The 23,502-nt window shown below is 46.3% G+C and overlaps 1 protein-coding gene across 3 annotated transcripts in view; it reads right to left on the reverse strand.

The window, feature by feature from the left end:
- Positions 1-2,380: 2,380 nt before the first annotated feature.
- LOC126577829 (calbindin-32) overlaps positions 2,381-23,502 on the reverse strand; it is a 56,871-nt gene continuing 35,749 nt past the window's right edge. The window contains exons 3-15 of one of the 3 annotated variants that reach the window (XR_007608360.1): positions 21,441-21,672; positions 19,374-19,459; positions 16,734-16,823; positions 14,137-14,223; positions 14,007-14,063; positions 12,871-12,954; positions 12,732-12,787; positions 12,081-12,126; positions 9,778-9,798; positions 5,609-5,665; positions 5,456-5,527; positions 5,088-5,373; positions 2,381-4,527 (exon numbers count right to left, since the gene is read on the reverse strand). Coding sequence is in view for 2 of the 3 variants with exons in the window: in XM_050239787.1 (XP_050095744.1) it covers positions 5,230-5,373; positions 5,456-5,527; positions 5,609-5,665; positions 9,778-9,798; positions 12,081-12,126; positions 12,732-12,787; positions 12,871-12,954; positions 14,007-14,063; positions 14,137-14,223; positions 16,734-16,823; positions 19,374-19,459; positions 21,441-21,582 (942 nt within the window). In the remaining variant the exon portion in view is untranslated. Of the gene's footprint in view, positions 5,374-5,455; positions 5,528-5,608; positions 5,666-9,777; positions 9,799-12,080; positions 12,127-12,731; positions 12,788-12,870; positions 12,955-14,006; positions 14,064-14,136; positions 14,224-16,733; positions 16,824-19,373; positions 19,460-21,440; positions 21,673-23,502 lie in introns of all 3 variants that reach the window. The other 2 variants (XM_050239787.1, XM_050239788.1) reach the window with 2 other exon arrangements.

Consider the following 23,502-nt stretch of genomic DNA (forward strand, 5'->3'; position numbering starts at 1 on the left):
ACACAAGTGGGGAAATATTCTTGTTTTACATTCGAAGGTTGGTTTAAACGAGTTCTGCCTACCAAAGAACAATTGTTTAAAGTAACACGTTCAGTCGCACCTTAAGGCTCAGACAAAACAATCCATTCTTTACGAATACGTGTATGTTTATGAGTGAATATAATAAAAAAAATACCATCTAGCACATGGTTGATCAAAATGATTTCCCAAAAGAGAACCAGAACGAATAACGGAAATAATTTGCTTCTTTTCTTCTTGTTTCTACGATTTCTTCACACTTCAAAAATAATGCTAGTAAATCTTCCTGCGACTAAAGGATTCTCTTCCACTGTGTTCCACCTAGATATCCACATATTTCACGTAACGGGCCTGTGGTTAACGCCTTGGTGCACACAAATCCGGCGCGTGCCAACGGAACCCGTAAGAATCGGCCACGCGCCACCCTATTGTTTGTTTGCCCCCAAGGCACATGGATACTGCAAGTCATTCCGAATGCTGTGGCGCGATTGGACCACGATTGGGTCGTCACTCCGACCTTGTTTTCGTTGCTGAGGGGCCCTCTTGGAGCAACGCCCTGGGGCCAAAGGTGTTTACTCATCTGTCGGCCGTTCGATTGTCGCGTTCACAGCGTTTGAGACTTTATTCTATTCTAAGAAACGGTATCAAATCCAAAGCTTAGTCTGAATGGTCTACAGAAGTGTTCGTTGTACTGGTGGTGGGGCAGAGAGAAGGTAGCCCAAAACCAGATGTTAGATTTTGATATAAATTAGGACTCGATATTGGTCTTATCAATCAGTTACTCTTAGAAGTGCGCTGTGGTTTCATCGTAAACCGAAGTGTGAAGCTACTCTGCGCATATTGTACCAAGGACGAGGAGGCCGCCTTTTCTGGGACTCTCCGGTGGCCTCCTCGACTTTGTTTCCCTGCAAGATTATCAAAAAGAGCATTAAAAGAGTTGGTCGAACTGGCGATAGAAATGTGTATCGGTAAGTCGTATCGAAAACTGATATCCAATCACTCGACATTACATTCTCCGGTGGGTTACAGTTCGTGCTTTAGATTGACGAGGACTCCGTAGCTGTTGTTATCGCCCAAAAGTGAGTGCCATTGCGGCACAGTCGGGTGTGATTCCATGTTTTGTAAAGCTCGTTACTGAAAATGGAATCACACTCGACTGTACCGGAATGATACTGCACTACGCTTCTGGAGTCTCGTGACTGTCTCGTGAGTAGTGAATCATCGTGAACCCTTCGCAGTGTCGCAATGTTTAGAAGAAATTTCCCTTCTCTGTGATTACAGATTAAAATGCGCTGATCGCTGTGTTATGAGCGATTGACTTGCTACGGTGACAGCGGCGCTTCTCTCGTGTGCAACAACCGCTTGTACGGTGTAATTTTAGCCAAGCACTGCAAACGAAAGGATAAGACTGCAAAGATACCGGCGGACGGTATTCAAACATGTCTGGCTCCATTCCTGCCAGCCGTAGCAAACCAATCCGTAGTGCCACCTCCGCAGAGCTATTACATGACGTGCCCTTGCCAATCTTGATAAAAATGATAAAAAGATACACAAGATCGAATCACAGTGAGTTACCTCACTGCGGTCACGCATGTTGTGCATCTTTTTATTGACTGCCAGGTAGACAAGGACACGTCATGTAATTCTTTCTCGGAGGTGGCACTGCGTACTGGCCGGCTACGGCTGGCAGGAATGGAGCCAGAAACGTTTGGATACTGTCCTCCGGCATCTTTGCAAACTTATCGCTTTTTGGTTTGCAGAATTTGTTTAAAATTGTACCGTACAAACACGAGAGGAGTGCCGCTGTCACCGGAACAAATCATCCAAATAAGAAGGTCGAAAAGATTGACATGGGCACGGAACTTACAAGCCCAGCGACTTAAGCAAGTGTTACATCAGAGTAAGATGTAAAGAATAAGAAAATCGATTGCGAGTTTCACACAATAAATTGTTATCGTTAGTATGAGCCGCTCTTTGTTTGAACATCAATTTTTCCTGGTTCGAGAATCCCAATCGCCTCACGAACAACCAAATCGAGCCATAAACGAGGTCCTTAAAATGCTATAAAATCAAGCTTCTCCGGCTTGTGTCCAAGGGAAAAACTTCCATGCAAATACGGCGGACCGTGTTGTCCGTGGGTAGTATGCAGGGAAAGCAGTTTCGACGAAATATTTCATGTTTTCATGTTTCCGGGAAAAGCTCGTAGGTTATGAGCTTATTTGATCTTCTTCTTGATTTGATCTGTCGACATTCAAATTGAAATGTGGATTCAACCGAGTCCATCGACCGCTGTTAAAATGCTCCCGACGTTAACGAAAGAAAATGCGTACACAAATTTTTCAAACACAAACACGTGCGTAACTTTCGTTGAATTGATTTCTTTATTTCTTTTGGTTTTTGGTTTTTGTTGAATTTTTAACAGTAATATCGCACTTGACGGGTGCAGTAAAAATCTGCTGCTGGAGTCTACGTAACAAAAAGGCATCTCTACAATATCTTTTATCGCGCTTGCGTTTTGCTTTGCTTCTTCTGTATCCCCCAAAACCCCCCTCTCCGCTCGTGGGTTTGTTCCTTCTGTTCTCCTAGTTTTCCTTCTTGATTTCGTTCCACAACGTACCGGTACTGGTGTTTCTGGTTTCAGTGTCTGGCGTGTACAATCTGGCGTGTGATGTCGTGTTGTTTGTGTTGTGTGTAGTACAGTAGAGTAGAGCGGAAGTTCGTTGCCAGTTTAAGAGATTGAGCGACGTATATATGAGGACGTTTTGTTTCATAATAGTGTAGTGGCTTAGTTTGGTTACATTTTTTTTTTGCTTGCCTTTGCTTTGAACGAGAGAATAAGAGCGATAAAAAGGTCTATACGTAAAGCTATCCCATCAACAACTTTTCAACCATTCACCATCAACCATTCACTGGATACAACAATCTGTTAACATTCATCGTCACAACATACGTGGCCTGGGGCGGAACGGGGAATCGACCGGCCGGGCCGCTGTCCTGTCTGCGCAATCCAAAACTCCAGCAAATAACCAGTCTGGATATTTTCTTCATTTTCCCGATCCCCGTACACAGATACACATGCACACGCATACACAAACCCAACACTTAAAGCTAGCGGGCACAAGGGAAAATCGATCGATCGTCAGTTTACCGTTTCATGGCCGTGCCTGTGTCACTCCACCATTTTTCTTTTCCTCTTTCAACCAAACTCTGCTCACTCCCATATAACGATCGCTTGAAAAAGATGTATTTAAAGTTACATCGAGAAAGAGAGAGAGAGAGAATGAGATGCAAAGGGGGCGGGAGTTTAATAAGCGAACTCGTTAGCAGTAACAGTAGCAGTATCGATAGCAGTAATAGTAGTAATAGTGGTAGTAGTAGATTAGTAGTTCCCGTTTGATAGTGAAACACGATTCGGGATTCGCTTTGAAATCCTTGATAGTATTAGCGGGGCTTTTAGTGTTTTTGAAAGAACCACCGCGCCGCAGCATCGGGGCCAGTAGAACAGATGTAACAGATGCACAAACATGTAGTGTATGTAGCACACCGATAACATTATGCTCGCTTAACATTATCGCTCCTCTCCCACTTGCACTGTTTCGCTTCACTGGAAACTGAGAGCCCCAACAGAGTACAACAGTCCACAGCTCCAACTCTGAGGTCCTCACCATCATCGAATCTTAACAACCTGCATGCGTGTGTTTTTTTTTAATGAAACATCAACACTGCACAAGCATTCCCTTTCTGCTGGTTTTTGGCACTCCATGGTACGCTCTCTTTTATGCTCCGCATTCTATGCTCACTCCAAACGGTTGAAACCATCTTGTTTTTTGTGGATGAAGCTTTTATCTCTGCCAACGAACTCCCTTAAAAAAGGAACCTGCTCAAACCTGCACAGGATATAACCTCTGCACTCGTTTTGCTACTGCTTTCCGAGACGGAAGCTCGACAGCACCGGGAAACTGTCCACTGGCCACTGTTACAGCTCTATACTCTTTAGGCCTCGATTCCTAGCGCTTCATACTCTCACTGATCCTTCCATCTTTTTTCTTCGATCTCGTTCTAATTGTTTTGCCGCATTTTTTATCATCTGCCAGCCACAGGATGATGACGAGATTTTAATGTTATCCTCATTTGTTTGCTCATTATTCATTTTGCGACCACTTGTGCCACCTTCGGTCCTGTCCACTGTTGTCTGTTCTGCCCTTTTCAACATTCCTGGCCACTACTCGCCTTTAGCTGTACGTATATTGAAGTTTTGCTTATTGACGTTGCTCACACGTTGATGTTTGTTTTCCAAATTTACGCTTCACATTTTAAAATCTCATCTCCCGTACAGTAGTGGAGTACAGGTAAGCTTAGATTGTGTGTGCTTCTATTTAATTCAATCAGCTCATCATCACCAGCACATGGAACCAAACAGTCACAGACAGATATTGAACAGCGTCACGGCCACGGAGCCTTCCATTACATCAACTCTACACTGCATCTGCATCCTTCAAACACTCCAGGCTGCATTAAAGTAAACAAACGTGAAAAGGGTGAAACATCTCTCAGGACACACAAGCACACACAATCGGATAGCAACATCATGTTCTGCGCTTGCCGATAACAAACATTCCAAAGTGCTCGGGAGCATTGTTTTAACGGTTGCATTAGGACACGGGACGCGGGGATGTTATCCACCATTATCTAGCGTGTTCGAGCGTCTCCTAATTGTGCGTTCATCGTAAGCTAGCAGTCGATCGGTGAACTCCTCTTGCTTGTTATCAGTGTCTCCCACAGTCCTCATAACTCGTGCTCGTGGCTGCTGCAGGCTAAATACGGTTTGAATTCACTTGGAGGGACTCGTGGTACGGTTGGTTGCTCGGTGTGCTCTGTTTTGTTACAATATTGTTACAAGCGTAAAACCTTCTAGCATTACAAGCTTCCTAGCCTAAGCGTTCAGTTCAGCGACGATTTGTGCTGTGGTACTGGTTGGTTGTTGTTGGTGGTGGTGGTGGTGGTGGTGTCTGCTAGCTCTCAAGCCCAAGCTCTCTACTCCTTCTTGTGAATCTTCCGCCGAAACTTACGATACAGATCCCGGATGCCATCCTGTACGCTGGCGATGGGCGGAAAGAGATCCTTGGTGATCGCGTCCTGGCTGCTGCTACCGCTACTGCTACAGGGCTGGCTGCTACTAGTAGTGTCGATGCAGACGGCCGACGCCATCAATTACTGGTCCTCATCCGGAGGCAGCTTCGCCAGCGCCAGCAGAATCATGGTCAGCTCCTTGCGCGAGATCTTCCCATCCTTGTCGTAGCCAACGCCCCGCAGGATCGTTTCCTCGAACTCGATCAGATCCTGTGCATCGTAGTCCTGGAAAAGGGGGCAAGAATGTTTTGTTAGCTTGGCTTGTCTTGGTCACCTGAACTACCACTGAGCTTGGCCCCTTACGCACCTTCTTCACCAGTTCGAGCAGATCCTTCAGGAAACCGCGCAGTTCCTCGTTCTCAATTGAGCCATTATTGTCCTGTGTGAGGAAAGGAATGGAAAAACATTCAATGAAGCTGTGCTAAATTCCTGCGCACATTCCACGATGGCGGTTCCTTACTCTGTCGTAGAGTGAAAACACCTTTTCGATGTCCTCCTTCGTTAGCTTTGCTGCACCCTGCGCCAATTGAAGGACCACCGGACCGGTATCAGCATCAAGGGCACGACGAGAAAGGGCGAGAGTGAAAGAAATGCGCATTAACATCCGTTCACTGACCGCACGTTGCCACAGTCCGGCCGGCCCAGAGTCGGCCGGTCGTGAGGAGAATAACCAACGAAACTCAACTCAAAGAGCAACTTTCTACCGGAGAAAAAGTTCAGCAAAAACACAACCCAAACCAAAAAACCGCAACACAGCCACGCGATGCTGCTGCTGGTAAGCGGCCATCCGTGTGGAACAGCGGAACAGTAATGCAGTTAGTAGCTAAACAACCAGGCAAAGCGTTTTCAGATGACGATGACCGTACGGTGAAGGGTGGGCGCTATACGATTTAACGATTTAAACGATCCAATTCATTCAACATTTCAATCCCCAAAAACAATATTGCCAAATTCCAACCGCAATCCGCTAGGCTACTGTAGCAACTCCAATACTGTAACAAATATACGCACAGGCACACTGAATTGTAACGAACGCCTCGGATTGATACCTTATTATGTTGGCTAACTTACTTTGAAAACCAGAAACTAAACTATTGTACTTAATGACAACGCCACGATAGGATGAAGATAACGGCGGTAAAATAAAGAAGAAACAGCTTATCAAACTCGCGATAAGCTAGACAGTGCCCGCAGTCTTCATCAGCAGTCTCGAGGACGCTTCGCATAAGAACGCAAAACACCTCCATACGCGGTACGCGGTATAAGCGGCGATTATGAAGTCGCCGCAGCAGAAACTCCCAGGACCGCTCCACTCTCGACCAACCAGCCGGCCAGTGACAGTGCCATGGAGGCTGTTTACGAAAAACGGACGTAAAAAAACTACGAGTTTCGAAGAGAAGAGTCTGCACCGGCGGGCGAACAAATAAAAGATCCTCCAACGGGCGTCCTCCGTAAGGTGAAGGCGATTGCTACTGACCCTTCCTTTCCTTTCCTTCCGAAGCTGGTGCTGTTGCATGGAGCTGTTCGTGAAGGTACTCCGTCCCTAGCACAGCAGTAAAATAATCATCTTAATGGTGATCCCCACATTGCACGAACGACCGCAGCGAGGTACTCGAAAGGCGCCACCATCGTTCGTTGGTGTCCATGATGGACACAGGCGCGCCCGCACACAGAGACACACGCTAGAAAAGATGCTACACTTCTTGCCAGAGTGTCCTTGAGTGTGATTCCCTCGTATGGAACCACAAACAATAGGGACCATCCAACGAGACCATCGTTCTTGGATGCTTTGTCTTCCGATTTCCTGACCAGCGCTTCATCGAAGGTGATGCCGTATGCTGTGGCGCATCATAATCGTTGCGGAACGCTCGGACTGGTTCCGTTGGTGTGGGGAGCTACTTAGCGTGGAGCTACTGGAGTGCGCCCTTTCAATAAAAGCTTCTCCGGGGTATGGTGTTAGTCCTTTGAAAGACTTACCGAGAAGAGTGCGTAGGAAGCAGAGGAATATGGACTCGGTTTGCGATTATTGGGTCATAGGTTTATTGGTCTTGGTCGGTGATATTGTGTCAGCGCTATGCTTATGATTTAAATGTTCATTTCATGACAACTGCCAGCAACATTAAGCTACCAGCTAACGATCCATGAACCTTTAAAACAAGGAGCATACGTCCACAAAAGTGCGGATTCTGAATTTCCGATTCCACAAATCCAGCCAAGTGTTCTACACAAAACGCAAACCAGAGATCTAAAATGAATCAACTAACTGAGCGACTGCATTTGAAGTACCTAAACCTTGCCGCCGACTTTGACAACTTTGCGCATCCCCGAGCGCATCTCTGCTTGAAGCTGCTCCTGATAATGCTGAGCTTTGCACGGGGTTATCGCCAATACCACCGCTTCACTGCGATGTCTAGTGAAGCGAAGCATAAGCTGTCGAGCCCTAGCCAGCTTCCTGGGAACGAACAACCCGTTTCTGCGCCAATTCTATTGACTCGCACGTCCACCACATATTGGCGTAACTTTGCAGAAGCAGACACTGCAATTCGGATATCTGTCAATAAATTGATTCAGCAAATAGTACTCGCTCGTGCAGACATGGAGCCAATACCTTCGTATGTCTTGCCTCGGCCGGGAACGAATCATTAGCGGAAGCTCTTTCGAGCTCCTCTCAATATCCGGTGCAGTGAAAGGATAATGGCAGCGTCGCTCGCTGGCAGGATATTGGCTCAGCCAGAAGCAAACAGTTGCCATTCTCGTCACCGTCATCATCATCATCATCATCATCATCATCATCATCATCATCATCTCAGTCAACGTCCGTTCCATCGTCTCTAATCCCAATCTCTGTGCTTGCAATCGGCACTGGTAATTGAAAAGATGTCCCAGAAAGCCACTCCAACTCGTTCTCTGAAACGAGAAGCAGATACCGCTGCTTCCTGGTAGTAGCAGGAAGTGTAATTTTGCCTTCACTTTGGGCACGCTTCAGCTCCAGCTCGGAGTGGTCGCCGTTTGACGAGATCCGCTCACAGCATAACAGCGAGAAAGGTAGTTCCAGGGATGTAAATGAACAAGAGAGATCATTGGTGATGGTGATTACAGTGCGGACTGGTATAGCATCGGCTACTGGAATGACGCTTTCTATCTATTCAGGCAGCGCACAGGACAGCAGTCACAGTATGAAATGGTTTGGGAAATTTATTTCATTTTCAATTTAGCTCTCGTTTACAGAATCGTATAAGTTTCAAGAATTCTTCGAGCACCGAGAATGTTGAAAGCATTATAAGGATTGATCGTTCCTTGCTCCGTTATCCTGTTTATTTCAAAGTATTAAACAACTCTCATTCGTATAGCAATAATAGTTCATATGGTTTAGTATACGTTTCGATAAGGTTGAATAATATTAATTAAATCATTAGCAATTTTATACATTTGATTATTTAATAATAACGACATTTTAACAAACTATTCCACTGGGGAATTCCAACATTCCAAAGGCTACGACAATACTACGAAAAAAAAATGAACAAATGCAGAAACACTCGTCCAGGCTACGGGAAGAGCGTTTTCCATCAGAACAGAAACATGCAATGCAATTAATTACTCGTTATTTTTCCTCATGCAGTTAACACATGCAGCCGACAACGGACGCCCACCGGAGTCGCATTCCCGGAATGTTCCACCTCAAATTCCACCCCCTCGCTAGCCCACCGGCAGCAGGTGCGACAATAAACATTTGCACATTCCATTGAGGCTGTCGTTATTCATTATTTAACACCCTCCTGCAGCGACAGATCGGGGCCACTTGGTCGCAAAATTAATTCATAATTGATGTCTCCCATCCAAAACCAGGCTGTCAAACGGCCATTACGCCGATTACTGCGCCCGTTTGGTACCGTTTACCGGTGCACCGGTGGGCCAATGGTTGACTCCGGCATTGTTGTGGTCGAAAAAGGGGAAAGAGGTGCATTTGGTGAAACACTTTGGAAAGGAAGGAAAATGGAGCGCACGGTGGAAAAACCACCAATGTGGTGGAAAATTGGCATCCAGTGTACGTAGTACCGGGAGAATTTACAGAACAAGAATCGAAAAGCTTGACTATAGACCAAAGCCAAGCAGCTGAGGAATACGTAATTACAAGCACCATTAATGCACGCGAGCCATGGTGAGCTTGCTGGTTCGTTTTACAGTTTCAATGGTGCAATGGTCAGGTGCTTCGAGTGCAGACCCCTACGGTCCCACACACCTTACGAACCACATACCGGTGCACCACAGCTGTGCAAATCCTTTCAACACCAAACCAAAACCCTTACACAATGCGAACAGGAAGCAGGTTGTAATGGCACGGCCACCGACCATCGACAACGTACCAAACAATGCCAGTGTAAAATAGTGGAATGGTGGCAAGGGTGCCCAACAGGCGCGTCGAGAAACAGCAAACCACTAACAACTTGTTACCGCTATATCCGAAACCAGTGTGCAAGGCAAAACAACCACCAAACCGAGAAATTCAAAAAAGTTTTACAAAAAAACCGGAACGAAATGCCAACAACACGGAACACAAACATTGTGGTGATGCTGCTGTCTGTATGTGTGTTTGATTGTGTGCTAGGTGACGGAACAGGTACTCACTTCTTCGTCTATTTTCCCTTCCTAGGGATAGAATGTTATGTTTTCCCGGTTTGTAATGTTTTGTACGAGTGAGATTTCGAATTTTCCGTTGATGTTTTGTTATTTTTCATGATTCATTTCGATTCCAATTGATTAGTTATCGTTTAGTGTGTGTATATGTGTGTGCATCAAGGACATCACAGGACAGCACGTTTGTTAAATAGCGACAACATGTGGGTAGGGGTTGGGTTTTTAGGTCGTTTGCGCGTTTATTGAAATGTTAGCCGGTCGATAGTTGCCATTTTATCGGAGCGATTTTATTTTGGATTTTTAGGTTTGTGATGCAGTTAGTTGTGTTGTTAGTTTTTTTATTGCATTGTTGTGATGCCGTACGTTGAGAAGAACAGTGGCAGAACGTGTGTAGTTGTCGGGTCATAAAGGAATACGAGGGATTTTAAGCGTTTACAACAACACATTAGGTGTTGGGAGATTTAATTCATCGGTGGTGGTGGTATTCGTGGAAGTGCATTAGAGAAAAGACAGAAAGAAACCGAGTGAGTGAGTGAAATGTAGCTTTTTGGCGTGAAAATGTTATTTACAGCAAGCGATTTAAGTCGATCGATCGAGTTAACGTTAGTCGCAGGCTTATGGGAGCTCGCTTTTAATGTAAAACGGTTTCATCGAAAACTATCTGCAAACTTTTAACAGATGATGAAATGAACCGGCTTAACGAAGGGGCAAATGACTTGCCAAACAAGCTCGAGTTCCCTCTGCATCCCCAGAACGGAAACGATGTGGAATGACGAAAAGTTAAAACGATGAACCTCACCCAGGAACCAATGAAAACGATGAAAGATGAAGTGAACTGAAATGCATAATATGCAATCGGATTATGTCCTCCCCCGACCGCCGTCGCGAAACCACCGAGGTTAATGTGTCTCCAAAAACGGTCCCCAAAAACCCATCGCTAGCATAGGAAATCAGAATGGTCCAACGGAGGAGACGAAGAATGCAAAACTTTGGAAGCGAACTTCACGAACCACAAACGAAAGTGCTGCGAGGGTGCGGCAAATAGTGAAAAACTTTTCCACGAACACGGCCATTTGGGGATGGAATCCTTTTCCCTTCACATGACGCTCCTGATGGTGTCCTTGCTCGATGGGTTCACTCTGGTTCTTGGGTTCGGTGTGGGAAACTTTCCTAACCCAGCCCCAAAACCGACCACGCCGACCCCGACCATCATCTATCACCGTAAGGGGACACTTTCTCATTGTGATGCCCCCCGCCGGGTCCCCGAGTACGGCCAAGGACAAGGTCCCGTGGAAATTAGCTTCACATCTATCTGGGTTGAACATGGAAAAATGATACGGGACTATCCGGTACCATCGGGCTAGCTGCAACAAACAGGCGAGCGAGCCACGAAGGAAACCCCGAAAGTTCTGGCCAGTTGGCCTTCGGGCCTTCTTCCCTTGACGGATGGTTCGACGTTTAAAGTTTTCCCTTCGCTTTCCCTCGCTCGCGCGTTTCTTTAGCTTGTTATTTATCAGATTCTCGTCCTTGGCAGGGAGCATCCTTTTATGTTACAATCAGTCCGTGTCTGATCCTTGATTTCTCTGATGGAACCGGACCGAAAACAGTGTCCGTTTACTTGTCGTGATTTGTTTGAGGCTGACTTTTAGGGAGGGGCGAGTGCGAGAGCTTGAAATGAAATCTAAAAAGAAATGAAATGGTGCAACTAGCGTATCGTTCCTAAGCTGTGCTGGAGATTGAATGGATTGTCTTCTATTGAAAAATAAAACGAAACCAATCTGTTAGGCAAGATCAAATGGGATGTGTTATTTCGTAAGGGTGCTCGCATTCGAAATTTTTAAACTCATTTCAAAATGGTGCTAGTGTTAGAGAATGGATGCAAAGGCTTATACCGTCTGCTTTAGGAATGTGGTTGATAATCTTAAAAAAAACATCTCCTAGATCCTTCGTCTACCCATAAGCTAGCATGATCGTGATCTGTCTTAACTGGAATCTCGTGCTTCGTTGAGCAAAAACTAATTTAGTTTCGAGTTGTTTTCGAATGGCCCTAGCGTGTCGGAATGAAACGATTTAAAAGTATCAAGCGCAACATCGGTGGACGTGGAAAAGGTCAAGCTAAGCCCATAAAAAAACACGCGACTCCCGGGACATTCCGTGTTCACCGCGACAGCTAATAACCGACGAGACAACACGAGATCACCTCTTGCATCCAGGGTTTCCCTGCCCTGCCACCCATGCTGGTGCTGCCAAATTCCGTGGAAATTTTGGGCGGAAATTGTCTTATTGACACCTACCTTGAACACCTGCCGGCAGAGGAAGTTTTCCTTCACTGGTAGCAGCCTGAAACGGGACGCGAGCAAAAGTTTAATTAAAGCAACAATGCGAATGCGTTACGTGCTGGAAAGGATTGTGCCTGTGTGTGCCTGTCTGTTGTGAAGCTTTTCCTCTTAAGGTCCTTCACCAACACACCGCAACACGCCGTAAACCGAGGCGGAAGAGGATCGCGAGCATTAAAAGTTTCGTTCAGCAAATATAACTTTTTAATTACCGACGATAGCGGGGTGTTTTTTCGTGGCAGCGTGGTGGTGGTGGTGGTGGTACAGGGCATGAAGGTGCGAAGCATCACACACAAAGAACGCCTCTCGAACCTCGGGTGATTCGATTGTTTGTGCTGGAAAATTTGGGAGAAAACTTTTGGCCTTTCCAGCGGCCATTAGGCACCGTACCGGCAACTTTATCAAATCGAATCGCCTTGTGCTGAACGTGCCGGTGTTTTGTGGACTTTAGAACGATCTTGAGGTGCTTTATCGCCGTCTGGCCTTCAAGGCACTTCAAGATAAAGCTACCGCCAGTCAAATGTGAACGATCCTTCTCACAAACAGACACATAAATACCCACCCTGCCAAAGAAAAACACCCCGAAAAGTCATTCAAAATACAACTCACTTTGCCATTTCCGACAGCTGCAGTCGTCCATCTTTGTTTGCATCGAACACCCGCAGCTGGAACGGAAAAACCGATGGTAGAAACCTCAGTTGCAGTTGCAGCGGAGCGGAGCGGGCGTCTATAATGGCGTGCTACTCACCATCGTATCCGTGTACTCGATCAGTTTGTCCTCCGACACGTCGTTTATCTTCTTCGCTTCCTTCAGCAGGTCGCGTAGAAAGTTCTGCAACGATAGCACACCACGGCAAGCGACGTGTTAGAGAAAAACGATTATGCTGATTGATGTGGTGCGCACCGGCACCAGAGAGAGCTGGCATGTTGGCTAATTGAGGCGAGGTTAAGGTGGTAATGTCACTTTAAAACCACTTCACCGGTACACTCCAGCGTCCCAGTCTCTCTAGTGGAGTGCCGTAGAAGAGGGAAGAGAGGTGTCTAAGGTAGACACCTTAAGTGCCTGTAAGGGTGGGGGCTATTTGTTCGGGGGGTGTCAAAAAGTTTTTCACCCAACAGTGAGGTATGGTGGAAGTGGAAGGTAGTGCGGTGTCTGCCATCCATTGAGAAGGGAGTGAAACTCAAATTGGCACTTTATCATAACAAATTAACTTCCGATAGCATCATCCATCATCGTCCCAAAGGGGTGAGAATTGGGTGCGATTTAATGACGGTTTAGATCTTTGATTTCAGCTGGCAATCATAATGAATCGCGTTAAGATAAGCGAGCGTATTTGATGATGACTGCAAATTGATGCGCATCACTAATGCCAGCTGGATGAAAATGCCGAATGAAAGGTCCATTGAATCGAAACGGACGGTACAAGGACTGGGAATCGGTTTATTATTTTACATTTTTGAGAAAACCTCTCTGGTTTGCTAGTTCCATTTTTCAATTTTAGATCTATTTCTGATTTGCTTTATTTTCCAATCAGATAGAATTGCGTGAAAAAATGTAGAAGTTTAAGGCTGTATTTATGTATTAAAGCTTTGATTTTGGATGAAAGTAATACACGTAGACTGCCGCTAGTAAAAGCATCATTATTTTCTTTTCAAATAGTGCTTTCCGGCAAAACCCATTCATATTTATGTTCATTTTCTTCTTTTGCTCACAATTACTCAGGTGCGAAAAGACAAATAAATAAATCTTGAGACTCTTAATAAATTAATCAAAATCAAGGAATGTTTGTCTATTTGCACTGTGTGTGGCGTCATTTCATAATACGTCAACTCATAACATTACAGACCCCAAGTAAGATCTCCTTTGTGCCACCGCAGCCTTACCTTCAGCTCATCTGCCTCGATGTAGCCACTGTTGTCGGAGTCATATTCACGCCAGATCTGCAGACGAAGTCAATTAAAGTAGCTTTAATTACCACCGAAGAAACTGCCGGCATCATATGATCCCACTTACCTTCATGAACTCCACACTCGACTCGAGTGGGTTGTCGAAGCGAAAGAGCAGCAAGAAGTTCTCCTCCATCGGCAACAATTGAGCGAGCTGTGCGCGGAGGAAAAACGGATCGGACGGAAAAGGATGAGGGCAAGACATGAGATGAGCAGAGTACGAAAGAAGGTCGGTTCGGTGGTAAAACACAAAAATCGTCCAAAAACGGTCCTCCGTCGTCATCGTCGTCGTCTTCATCTTTGCCGTTGTGCTATCGTTCACCGACTTGGCCGAAAGATGTATGGATGCCATAAAATTATCACGCTCGATAGCCGAGTCGAAGTAAAACGATTAACTCGCAGACCCTCAGAATGAGGTCACGGATACAGCGGAAGGACGGGCTGTCGTCGTTGTTTGGAAATTTTCAATCTCCTCTTCACAATCACTGCCACTACAGAGCACAGCAAGAAATCGCGAAATACAAGGAGCAGCTTGTCGTGTCCGCACCGGTAGCATCCGCTTGCAGATGGAGCAGATCATTATGCTACAATTAGTTTAATAACGGCCAATTCAGAAGCCATTCCACTCAATTCGCCGGACACAATGGAATTCTGTCGCCAGATCTGCAAATGACTGAAAATGACTTGCTCGTGACGCCGTGACAGTGAGAAGCTGGCACAGCGTGAACAAGGAATTTAAGTTACAATTGCTTAATGCTCTCGATGAATTAATATTTAAATCATTTTAAAACCGTTTAAACTAAAAAAGAGATTGTTTTCATTTTTCCAAGTTCTGAACATCACGTTGCATCCAATGATGCTGAAAAATATCTTTCCAAAAGCATATTTTTGCTGTTAATTTCACGAAACCAGTCCATAGTGTGGGTCGTCTACCAAAAAGGCGAACTCCTAACAAAACCAACCATGGCGGCACGACTCACGGACTGCTCGCCCAACGCTCGTCTCGATTCGCGAATTGTTTGCCAAGTCCGCTAATGATGCGACAGTTTCGTGGTGCTGGTTCACCACTGAGCATCCTCACGCCGGCCGTAATGGACGGTGATCCATTCATCAGATCGCGAGCAGCGAGGAGACTAAAGGCTCCCTTGAAGAAGGACCAGCAATGCCCCTAGTCTGTACGCATTCCGGCTCTAAAAATAGACCAGCCGGGGCTTTCTTTTGAGGTTTCTAGCCGCACCATTTGTGCGGGTACTGGAACGAACCCTGCAAAACATAACCGCTGTGTCATGCATCATGTGACGGAGTGCCGAACGAAGGATAGACCGAGGGCGAGGGCGAGTGAGAGAGCAAATAGGATTTATGGTGAAATGATTTTGCATACATTTTACAGCTCATCGTGGAGCAGTCCTGGGCCGACCGAAATTTTCCTTCAAGCTAACGATCCGCCCTCAACCAGCATCGAACGTGCGGTGCATACTAAACGGGTGATTGAGCTTGCTGCATCAGTACGCGCGGGGACACGAAAGCTTTCAACGCCACCATTCAACGACGATGATTCCATCCAAAGTTCAAACGTTGGCCCTGAATGCATTCGTTGGTTTAGTAGCAGCAGCAGTAGTGAGCAGACGGTCCTCTTGATCTGCCAAATAGGCGTAAAAAAACCCCGGAACGAAAGAAAATCCTTTACCGCGAAAACGGGGATTATATGGTGGCGTGGTGGCTCGCGGCGGAAAGAATAGCACGGATTTATGCAAATGCAACGCTGGAAGCGCTTCCAGTGATGACGGTTGTAGGCAGCAGGTTTTAGGGCCCTCATGCCAACGGTGGAACGGCAAATAATCTTCATAAACATTCCCGCTTTGCAGCGTTTACAAATGAGATTACTGAGCGAATTGTTCTGCGAACTTCATTTGAATAGCGAGATGCAGCCGCAGAGATAGGGTGGAATAATAAGAAAAAACACACTGTGCGAGAATGGTTTCGCTGTTTTCCGCAAGGGCTGTCTTTTTAATTTGCGGCTTGTGGCAAATTGAAAAACAGACGAGACGAACCTGCACAAGCAATTGCAAATTGTCATCAGATCCTGCGATGCACTAGGGCTTTGAAGGCTTTTTGGCAAATAAAAAACCAAATTGAATAAATGGCTGGATGAATTGTTTTACGTAAAATATGGATTGAATGTCGAACAGGGTGTCATATCTTTTGAAGCGATCCAACAGGACAGCTATTATTTCTAAACCAGTACCCCATTATCTAATCAATGTACTTCAAAAACAGGTTCTTTCTAACAGGTTTTGTGTTTTTTTTCAACATAAGTAGTGACGGACGAGCCGTAAGTTTAAGTTTTGTGGTTGAACATCTCTCTCTTTCCATTTGTATCGTCACTATTTTTCTTTTTTGGATCATTCGTATGGCTGGAAGCTGTTGAGCAGTAAAGTCTTAACAATTTTATCAGTTCTTGTACAATTTGACACAAATCTTTTTCAAGCTATCCACGAGCTAGCTCTCTTTTGGCATTTTCCATAACGATGCGCAATGATTGGTAGTCAAGAGTCGTTTGTCAAGAGTTCAGGTAAATGTCATCGTAGCTACAACATGCGATGGTATTTAAACTTTTCCTCCACTTACAATACTTTTCTGCCTCCATCGATCTTCACTACTTACCTCTCTGATATCGATTTTACCATCCTGATTATCGTCGTACGCCTCCATGAAGCAGGACTTCAGCTCAACCAGCATCTCATCGGTAAGCGACTGGTGGGTGTGTGATTGGTGAGAGTTTGGCCATCCATCGAGGCGCCCCACCAAGCAGAATGGAAATAGAAGCACAGTTTGCCACACAATTAATCGAGCCACACCAACCACCGCTACGTAGCACGCAGGTTCAAGCAAACATCACACCAAAGCACACTACCGAATCCGCTAGTGGATTCGCGCTAGAAAACGTTCGCTAGAAATGCCGCGAACCAACGGCCCCGAATCGATTGACTCGGGTGCGGCAGCAGATCGAATGAAGGACAAACAAACAAGAAAAGGGAAGAAAAGAGGGTGGGGGCGTACGCTCTAGAATATTGTCGCGAACACGTGTGTTAAGAAGAAGGAGAAGAAGAAGAAGCGAGAAAGAGGAAACGCGGTGCCATCACGGTGAGGTTGGTGCGAATTAGGTGCAGTTTCGCTAGTGGCCAACGGTATGTTCTCTACGAAATCATAACCGGTTAAGGAGGATTTTTTAAACAACATAATTAACGTGAAGGATTATTAACATTTCTTGCTCAAGAAAGTGACAATCTGTACGAGGAGTCTCGTCAAATTTCGTTGAATTATTACGTCCAATGGACAGCAAAAGTGACCGTCATCTGTTCAGAATTTACGGCATCAAACGTTAGCAGAACACAAAGCAGAACGCCATCCTTGATGTCTTTATTCTCGTTTACGTGCTCTACACAGCATAAATCAACCGGTAGATAAACGAAGTTTGATAAAAAAAAACCTGACGTTATCACCTGGCACCAGCAACCGGAACCAGCCCGTCCGTGAGGCCACCACGGACATTCGCCAATCTGCAGCGAAGTGTGCGAAAAAGTAATTTCTCTCTTGCCACCCCATTATCGATCGAAGCGGAAGCGGATCCTGCAACGAAATGATCGTCAAAATTTATATCTCAACCTACGGTCACAGACACCGACGGTCACCAGACGAGAACATCGGTGCCACCTGAAGCGTAGCATAAAATTTCAATCATCTCCCCCTGACTGACTGCCCCAACAGATGTGGTTTTATCGAAAAACTAGTTGAAACGTTCAATAAGCTGCCCTGGCCTGCCCTGCCCTGCCCTGGCCGGTAGAGTAATTCGTTGCGTTTCGCACCAAGAACACTGGCAATCGCACAATCAGTCTCGTTGCTAGACTGCGAATCGAGGCGAACCAAGGCAATGTGTCTCGACGCTGTTCGAGGCCGGTGAAAAATTAATCAAGCTACAGAGCAAACCATTATGGCGGAATGGAACGGAGCGCGACGATGCGCTACGCCAGAAATCGATCGCCTGGGAGCACTTGAAACGCAACTCGTAGAAGAAAGAAAAACAAGAACGATGAGCAAACCGTTATGGAGCTGCTATGAAACAATAGAAAATCAATTTGGAAGCAACAAACGGTGGCTCTTTCTTGCTAGCTTACCCTGGGTCCCTGGTAAAAACGATCTGCGCTCTATAATAAATACAATTTTGTTACGATTTCTGTTGCTTCGCTTCGAGCCCATCATATTGCGTCGTGCTAATCCAGCCGGAATGGTGGAAATCAAAATTGATGTCCTCAAAAAACGGAGAGAACACAATCAAGCGTTTCTGGGAGGAACGTTTCCGAAGAGCATTAGTCAGCGCGATTGAGCAAATTCGGTGGTACGGTGGAGGCGCACTCCTGACAGCAGAGTGAATGGCAACAACTTGTCAAGCACATCAATGCTGCCTCCAGCCGGCCGCCATCCGGTACCTCCGCCGAGAAGTTGTTTTTCGAAGCTTTTGAAGAAGACAGGAATACCGGAGTTTACGCAAGAGGAAGGCCACCGTCGTGGCGAAGGTTGAACGAACATCGTTCAGTGGAAATCTGGTCATCGGTTGGCAACAGTTCCAGTACTGTGTTATGCCAGCCGCTCCACTTTTATAACACGACAACAAGTTTAGTTGAGGCATAATTTAAACGGTGTAGATGCTAAGAAAACTCATTAACAAGCATTAGCTAGCTAGTGTTTGCCAATTCATTTTCGGAGGGTAAGTGGTGATCGTGGTGCTGTTGGTTTGTGTTAGGTTAGGTTATCTAGGTTGGAGGATCGATTTGGAAATAAAAGGAAAACAATCGTTTGCCTAGCGCTAGAGCCACAAAATTGCGTCACACACGTCCTCTGGGCAGTTGCTACATACTAACCGCTTTTTGCTGAAGGGAACCGAACAAAAACGGGAAGGAAAGAAAAGGGAAAGAAGATGGAAGACTTTCAATTATCGAGAACTAAAAACAAAAACCGCACAGAAAACAGAGCACGCGGAATGGAGACACTTGGCCTTCGGTCACCCCCGGTGAGTTGACACAATGGAGAGAACAATGGCAGGAAGTTCAGCAGCCCGCAGACCATAAGAACTCTCTCACAGGCACACATACTGTCTCGCACACACCAAAATAATCCATCGCACACACACGGCACACATCCACGCGCACTGAATCGCATTGTTTTGATCCTGGAGAACTAACGAAGGACCCTTCAAATTGTGTCACCGTGGCAAGGATGCTTTAAACTGAGAGAGCTACCGCTTACCTCCGGGCTGATGTCGGTGGCGTTTGCACTCGAGACGAACTCCTTCAGGAAACCATCGAGCTCCGTCCCTTCGATGTAGCCATTCCCTGGAGAAAAGATACAGAAACGTTGCTAATAGGATTCATTGGGTTTCCAGTAAATAATAAATTCATTGTCAAAGGTAAATTATGGCTTCCTCCATTGACACAATCTTGAAAAGCGGTGTTATTGTTTTAATATCTTAGCTATAACTTAAACTACTCGAGTGAAGAATTAAATGGAGGCGCCTAGCAGCTCACAAATTTTTGACAAAAAAATGGGCTAAACAGCGATGATTGCGAGACAAATAAGACCGTTTACAGTGAACTCATTAATGATACAAAAACAAACACACACTCCAGCTCACGCGTACGGAGCGCACATTCTGACAATCTAATTCGCATTCCATAACGATAGAACGACGCCACGTGTACTCCTGAGGCACACTCGCTAGACCATCCCGTGTCGTTTCCGTTATTTACATAAACTGGATCAACGGCACAGGCACCCATGATACGTTTATGATTCACCACCGACCGCTACTCAATCGCGTACCATCATCATCATCATCATCAACAGCAGCAGCACCACCAGCGACGTGGTTCTCGTCTAAACGTTTTATGGTACGCTAGCACAGTACCGATAGGCAGCGGCATTCCAGGAACATCCTGCTACGCACAGATCACTGCACTGCCTTGTACTAGCTCATCGGTTTTCCTTCTCTTCCCCCCCGGCCACAGGAACGATCCGTGCTCGGTTTCAATGTTTAATCACATCATGCACATGGGCACCGCTTTCCCGGAGCAAATGCCAGGCCAGCCATTATGCTGGCCCCCCTCGAAAATGATGGCCTCGCGGAAAAGGGGTTTGCGGAATGTTAATTAACCCGTGGCACGTGGCACGACCTACGCAGAGTGTGCGTGAGCTCCAGGAGCAAGCAACGTTTGTTTAAAGGATGCCTTACTCTTGGCTACAAAATGGTGTCCCTGAGCTTGTAGCGAACTCATATCTGTTTTTCCCCCAACAAAGATACATTTCTTCAAATTCTCGTGCCAAAAGACCACAAGAAAAAGCTTCTCAGCGATCGCAAAGTTCCCTTCCAGTTGAAGAAACAAGTTTTCCAGCCCCCAGTCTGAAAAAGACACCCCCAAGATAATGCTTAATGTACCGGCTCCGGAAAACCCGTACCCGATATTGTGCTTGCCCTCGAGGCACCGGCAACAAGAACGGCAATAAATTTGATACGATATGCAACGTCAGGAGCAAAGTTTGGCACCGGTTTCAGCCCTTCAATTGCACAAAACATGAAGGTGGCTCCCTCCGCCTGGCGCTCGTGCTCATTCAGTAGGCATCGCGCGAACGGGAACGGGAACGGGCGAAAGAACGAAACGACGCGCCGACCGTGTGACCATAAAATGAGAGAAATAAAAAAAAGGCACACCACACGGCACACGGCAAACGCTGGCAAAGCGGCACCAAGCTGGGAGATGAATCGGAGAAATGACTTTGGAATTTCCTTTCTTTTTTACCACTGAGTGGCGTAGCCGTGGCCCAGCCTGTCGCATCCGGTGCGGCGCCACCAGCAGCACTACGTGATCCGTTCCGAGTTTCGAGGAAAAAGTCTCGTAAAAATTGCCGGCAATTTCTTTTGTTTGGAGGGCTGCCCGGGGGGGTGTTGGTGGTTCTCCTACACAATGTTGCGGCGATAGACGTCGGTACGGTAGGTAGAACGATCCGGATTGCGTGTGGCCCGCCAGAGAATGTTGACGGAAAACGGGAGCAGGAATCATAAAATAAAAAACAATCCTGTTGATCAGTTTGTGGTGGGTAGGGGTGGTGCCCAAGGGCGGATCGTGAAATGATAAGGATATCATAAAGCTAAAACGAGTGGCTCCATCGATCCAATAGCAGCATCTTTCGCAAAACACTGGAGCTCCCACCTTGTTTTGTAAACAACACACCACGTCTTTATCCTTCCAATCGATCGACCTTTCGGTCATGAAGCAGAAGAAAAAAAAACAACAACAACGCAGCTGCTGCTGAACTCACCATCACGATCGTAGTGACTCCAGACGTCCATGAACTGGTTGGCGGAAAGCTTCTTGAGTTCGCGCGACTCCGGATCCCGGTACTGGCGCATAAAGTTCTGCGCCTTCTCCAGGTGCACCTTGTTGTTGGCCGCCTGATCCATCTCGTTTTGCCGGTGCTCTGCTGCTGTATCCTTAGGTTAAACTCGCTCACTGGCCGTAGTAACTCTGGTCACGCTGGTCAGTTCGCCCGTCTGTGAAAAAAGTGAGAGAGAAATAAATAAGGAAGGAATGAAAAGATTTCCAGCGAGAACTAGCAAAAGGGCTGTGATAAGGGCGATCGGCAAAAACGCAAAACCTGTCAGTCTGGTTAAGTTGCTGGTAAGGGGGGGGGGGAGGATACAAACCATAGCCGCACGACATAGCACCACCGCACGAGTTGATGGAGCGTGTAGCGCGTAGTTCTTATCGTTCTAGCGTGGCAGCAAACCATCTTGTGGGGAATTCTCTGTGGGAAACACAAGTAACCCATCCACCCATCAACTTCCGGTTCCTTTACAACGTTTCCTAGCCGGTGAACGTACTGCCTTCAGATCTTTCAAGATATTGCATTTCTCAAGAGGCCTCTCCCAGTCAGTGCTGGGTTTCCGTGGGTGGGGAACTACCAAGTAAGCAAGAGAATCGTCCTCAACTCGATGTATGTCTCTCTGTGTCTCAGTCTATAGAGCCCTTTTGTGCGTATTTGCTCAAGGTGCCGTAGAACCGAGCAAACAATCCCAACTTTCGTGGCAAAAGACGAAGGCAACGCCGTAAGAAGCAAACAGTTCTTGTTCTTTCCTCGCCGCGCTCACAGCATCAGCCGATGTCCTCCATGATCCATGTGTTGCCATCCTCCTACCACCAGTCAGTCCGTTTGGTGGATTGTGCTTTGGTGTGTGGTTGGAGTGGCTGGCTGTCGTTGAGATTGTTTTTAGAAAATTCCCATTGGGATTGGTCCCTGCAGAGGGGCACGCGAGTGCCGTGGAACGTGGAGTTCCCTCCAGCAACACAACATAGACATGCGACAACAGACGCCAGACTCTGGCTGAATTCATCTTTACTTCGGTTCTGTTGTTGTTCTGTTGTTTTGTAATCAGATTTCCCTCGTCTGTTTATCGAAAGTGAAATGGTTTGCTGTTTCCTTCTTTTCTCTGCTCTTCCGGGGGGGGGGGCTACCCGGGGGGATGGAGCTAGTTGGGAAGTGAATCGAGAAATACATAAATTACACGATCCGTTTCGTGGTACTCCCCGATCGGTTCGGGCGCAAGTGGAAAGTGAAAACAACATGTTTGTGTCTTCAACCCAAGCCCGTTCGGTCGGTCCGGGCTGCTTGATAATATGTTCCGCAAATATTTGACCGCTCCACTACGGGTCGGCCAACATTACCAGTATCCATTTCGTAGTGTTTCCTTCTACGGCACATCAAAGGACAGGACATGGATGGTATTGTGGGCAAACGAGCAAAGCGAAAGGATGAGCGCAAAATGGCCATACGAACTCGATCCGTGATTGACTAGCCGGTCCCGAGGTCGAGCGTAAATTGGCACGAGTCAAACGAAGTTCAGTGTTTATGGTCGCAATGGATGGCGTGCCAGTAAAAGAGGCCGTCACTACCGGGAAAAAAAAGTTAATTTCGTAAATGGAAGCACAGCGGACATGTGACGTACATGTGGCCAATGTTTCCGAACAAACAGTTTGTACGAAAACATCGTTACATGTTGCTACCATTTGTGGATCGTTAAATACAATCTATTAAACCACGTGGTAAATATTGAACATTGGCGTGAGATTGGGTGCTTTTGGATGCATACGCCAAGGCACTGAATCTGAAATCGAAAATTTGGTGTAGAGTTATTGGTTTCACAGTTTTCAATAACATTCACTACGTTAGCTTTAGAGTTCGTTTTCAATGTATAGATGCATTAAGCTGATTCAGCGCATTCGATCAAAGCGCACAAATCCCTCCATTCCATCCACGATTAATAGTATTTAAAGAAAGTCTAATTACTGCTCACACCTCCCTTAACAGCCCCGGCATAAAAGTG

The sequence above is a fragment of the Anopheles aquasalis genome, chromosome 3 (assembly GCF_943734665.1).
Source record: "Anopheles aquasalis chromosome 3, idAnoAquaMG_Q_19, whole genome shotgun sequence".
NCBI lineage: Eukaryota > Metazoa > Arthropoda > Insecta > Diptera > Culicidae > Anopheles > Anopheles aquasalis.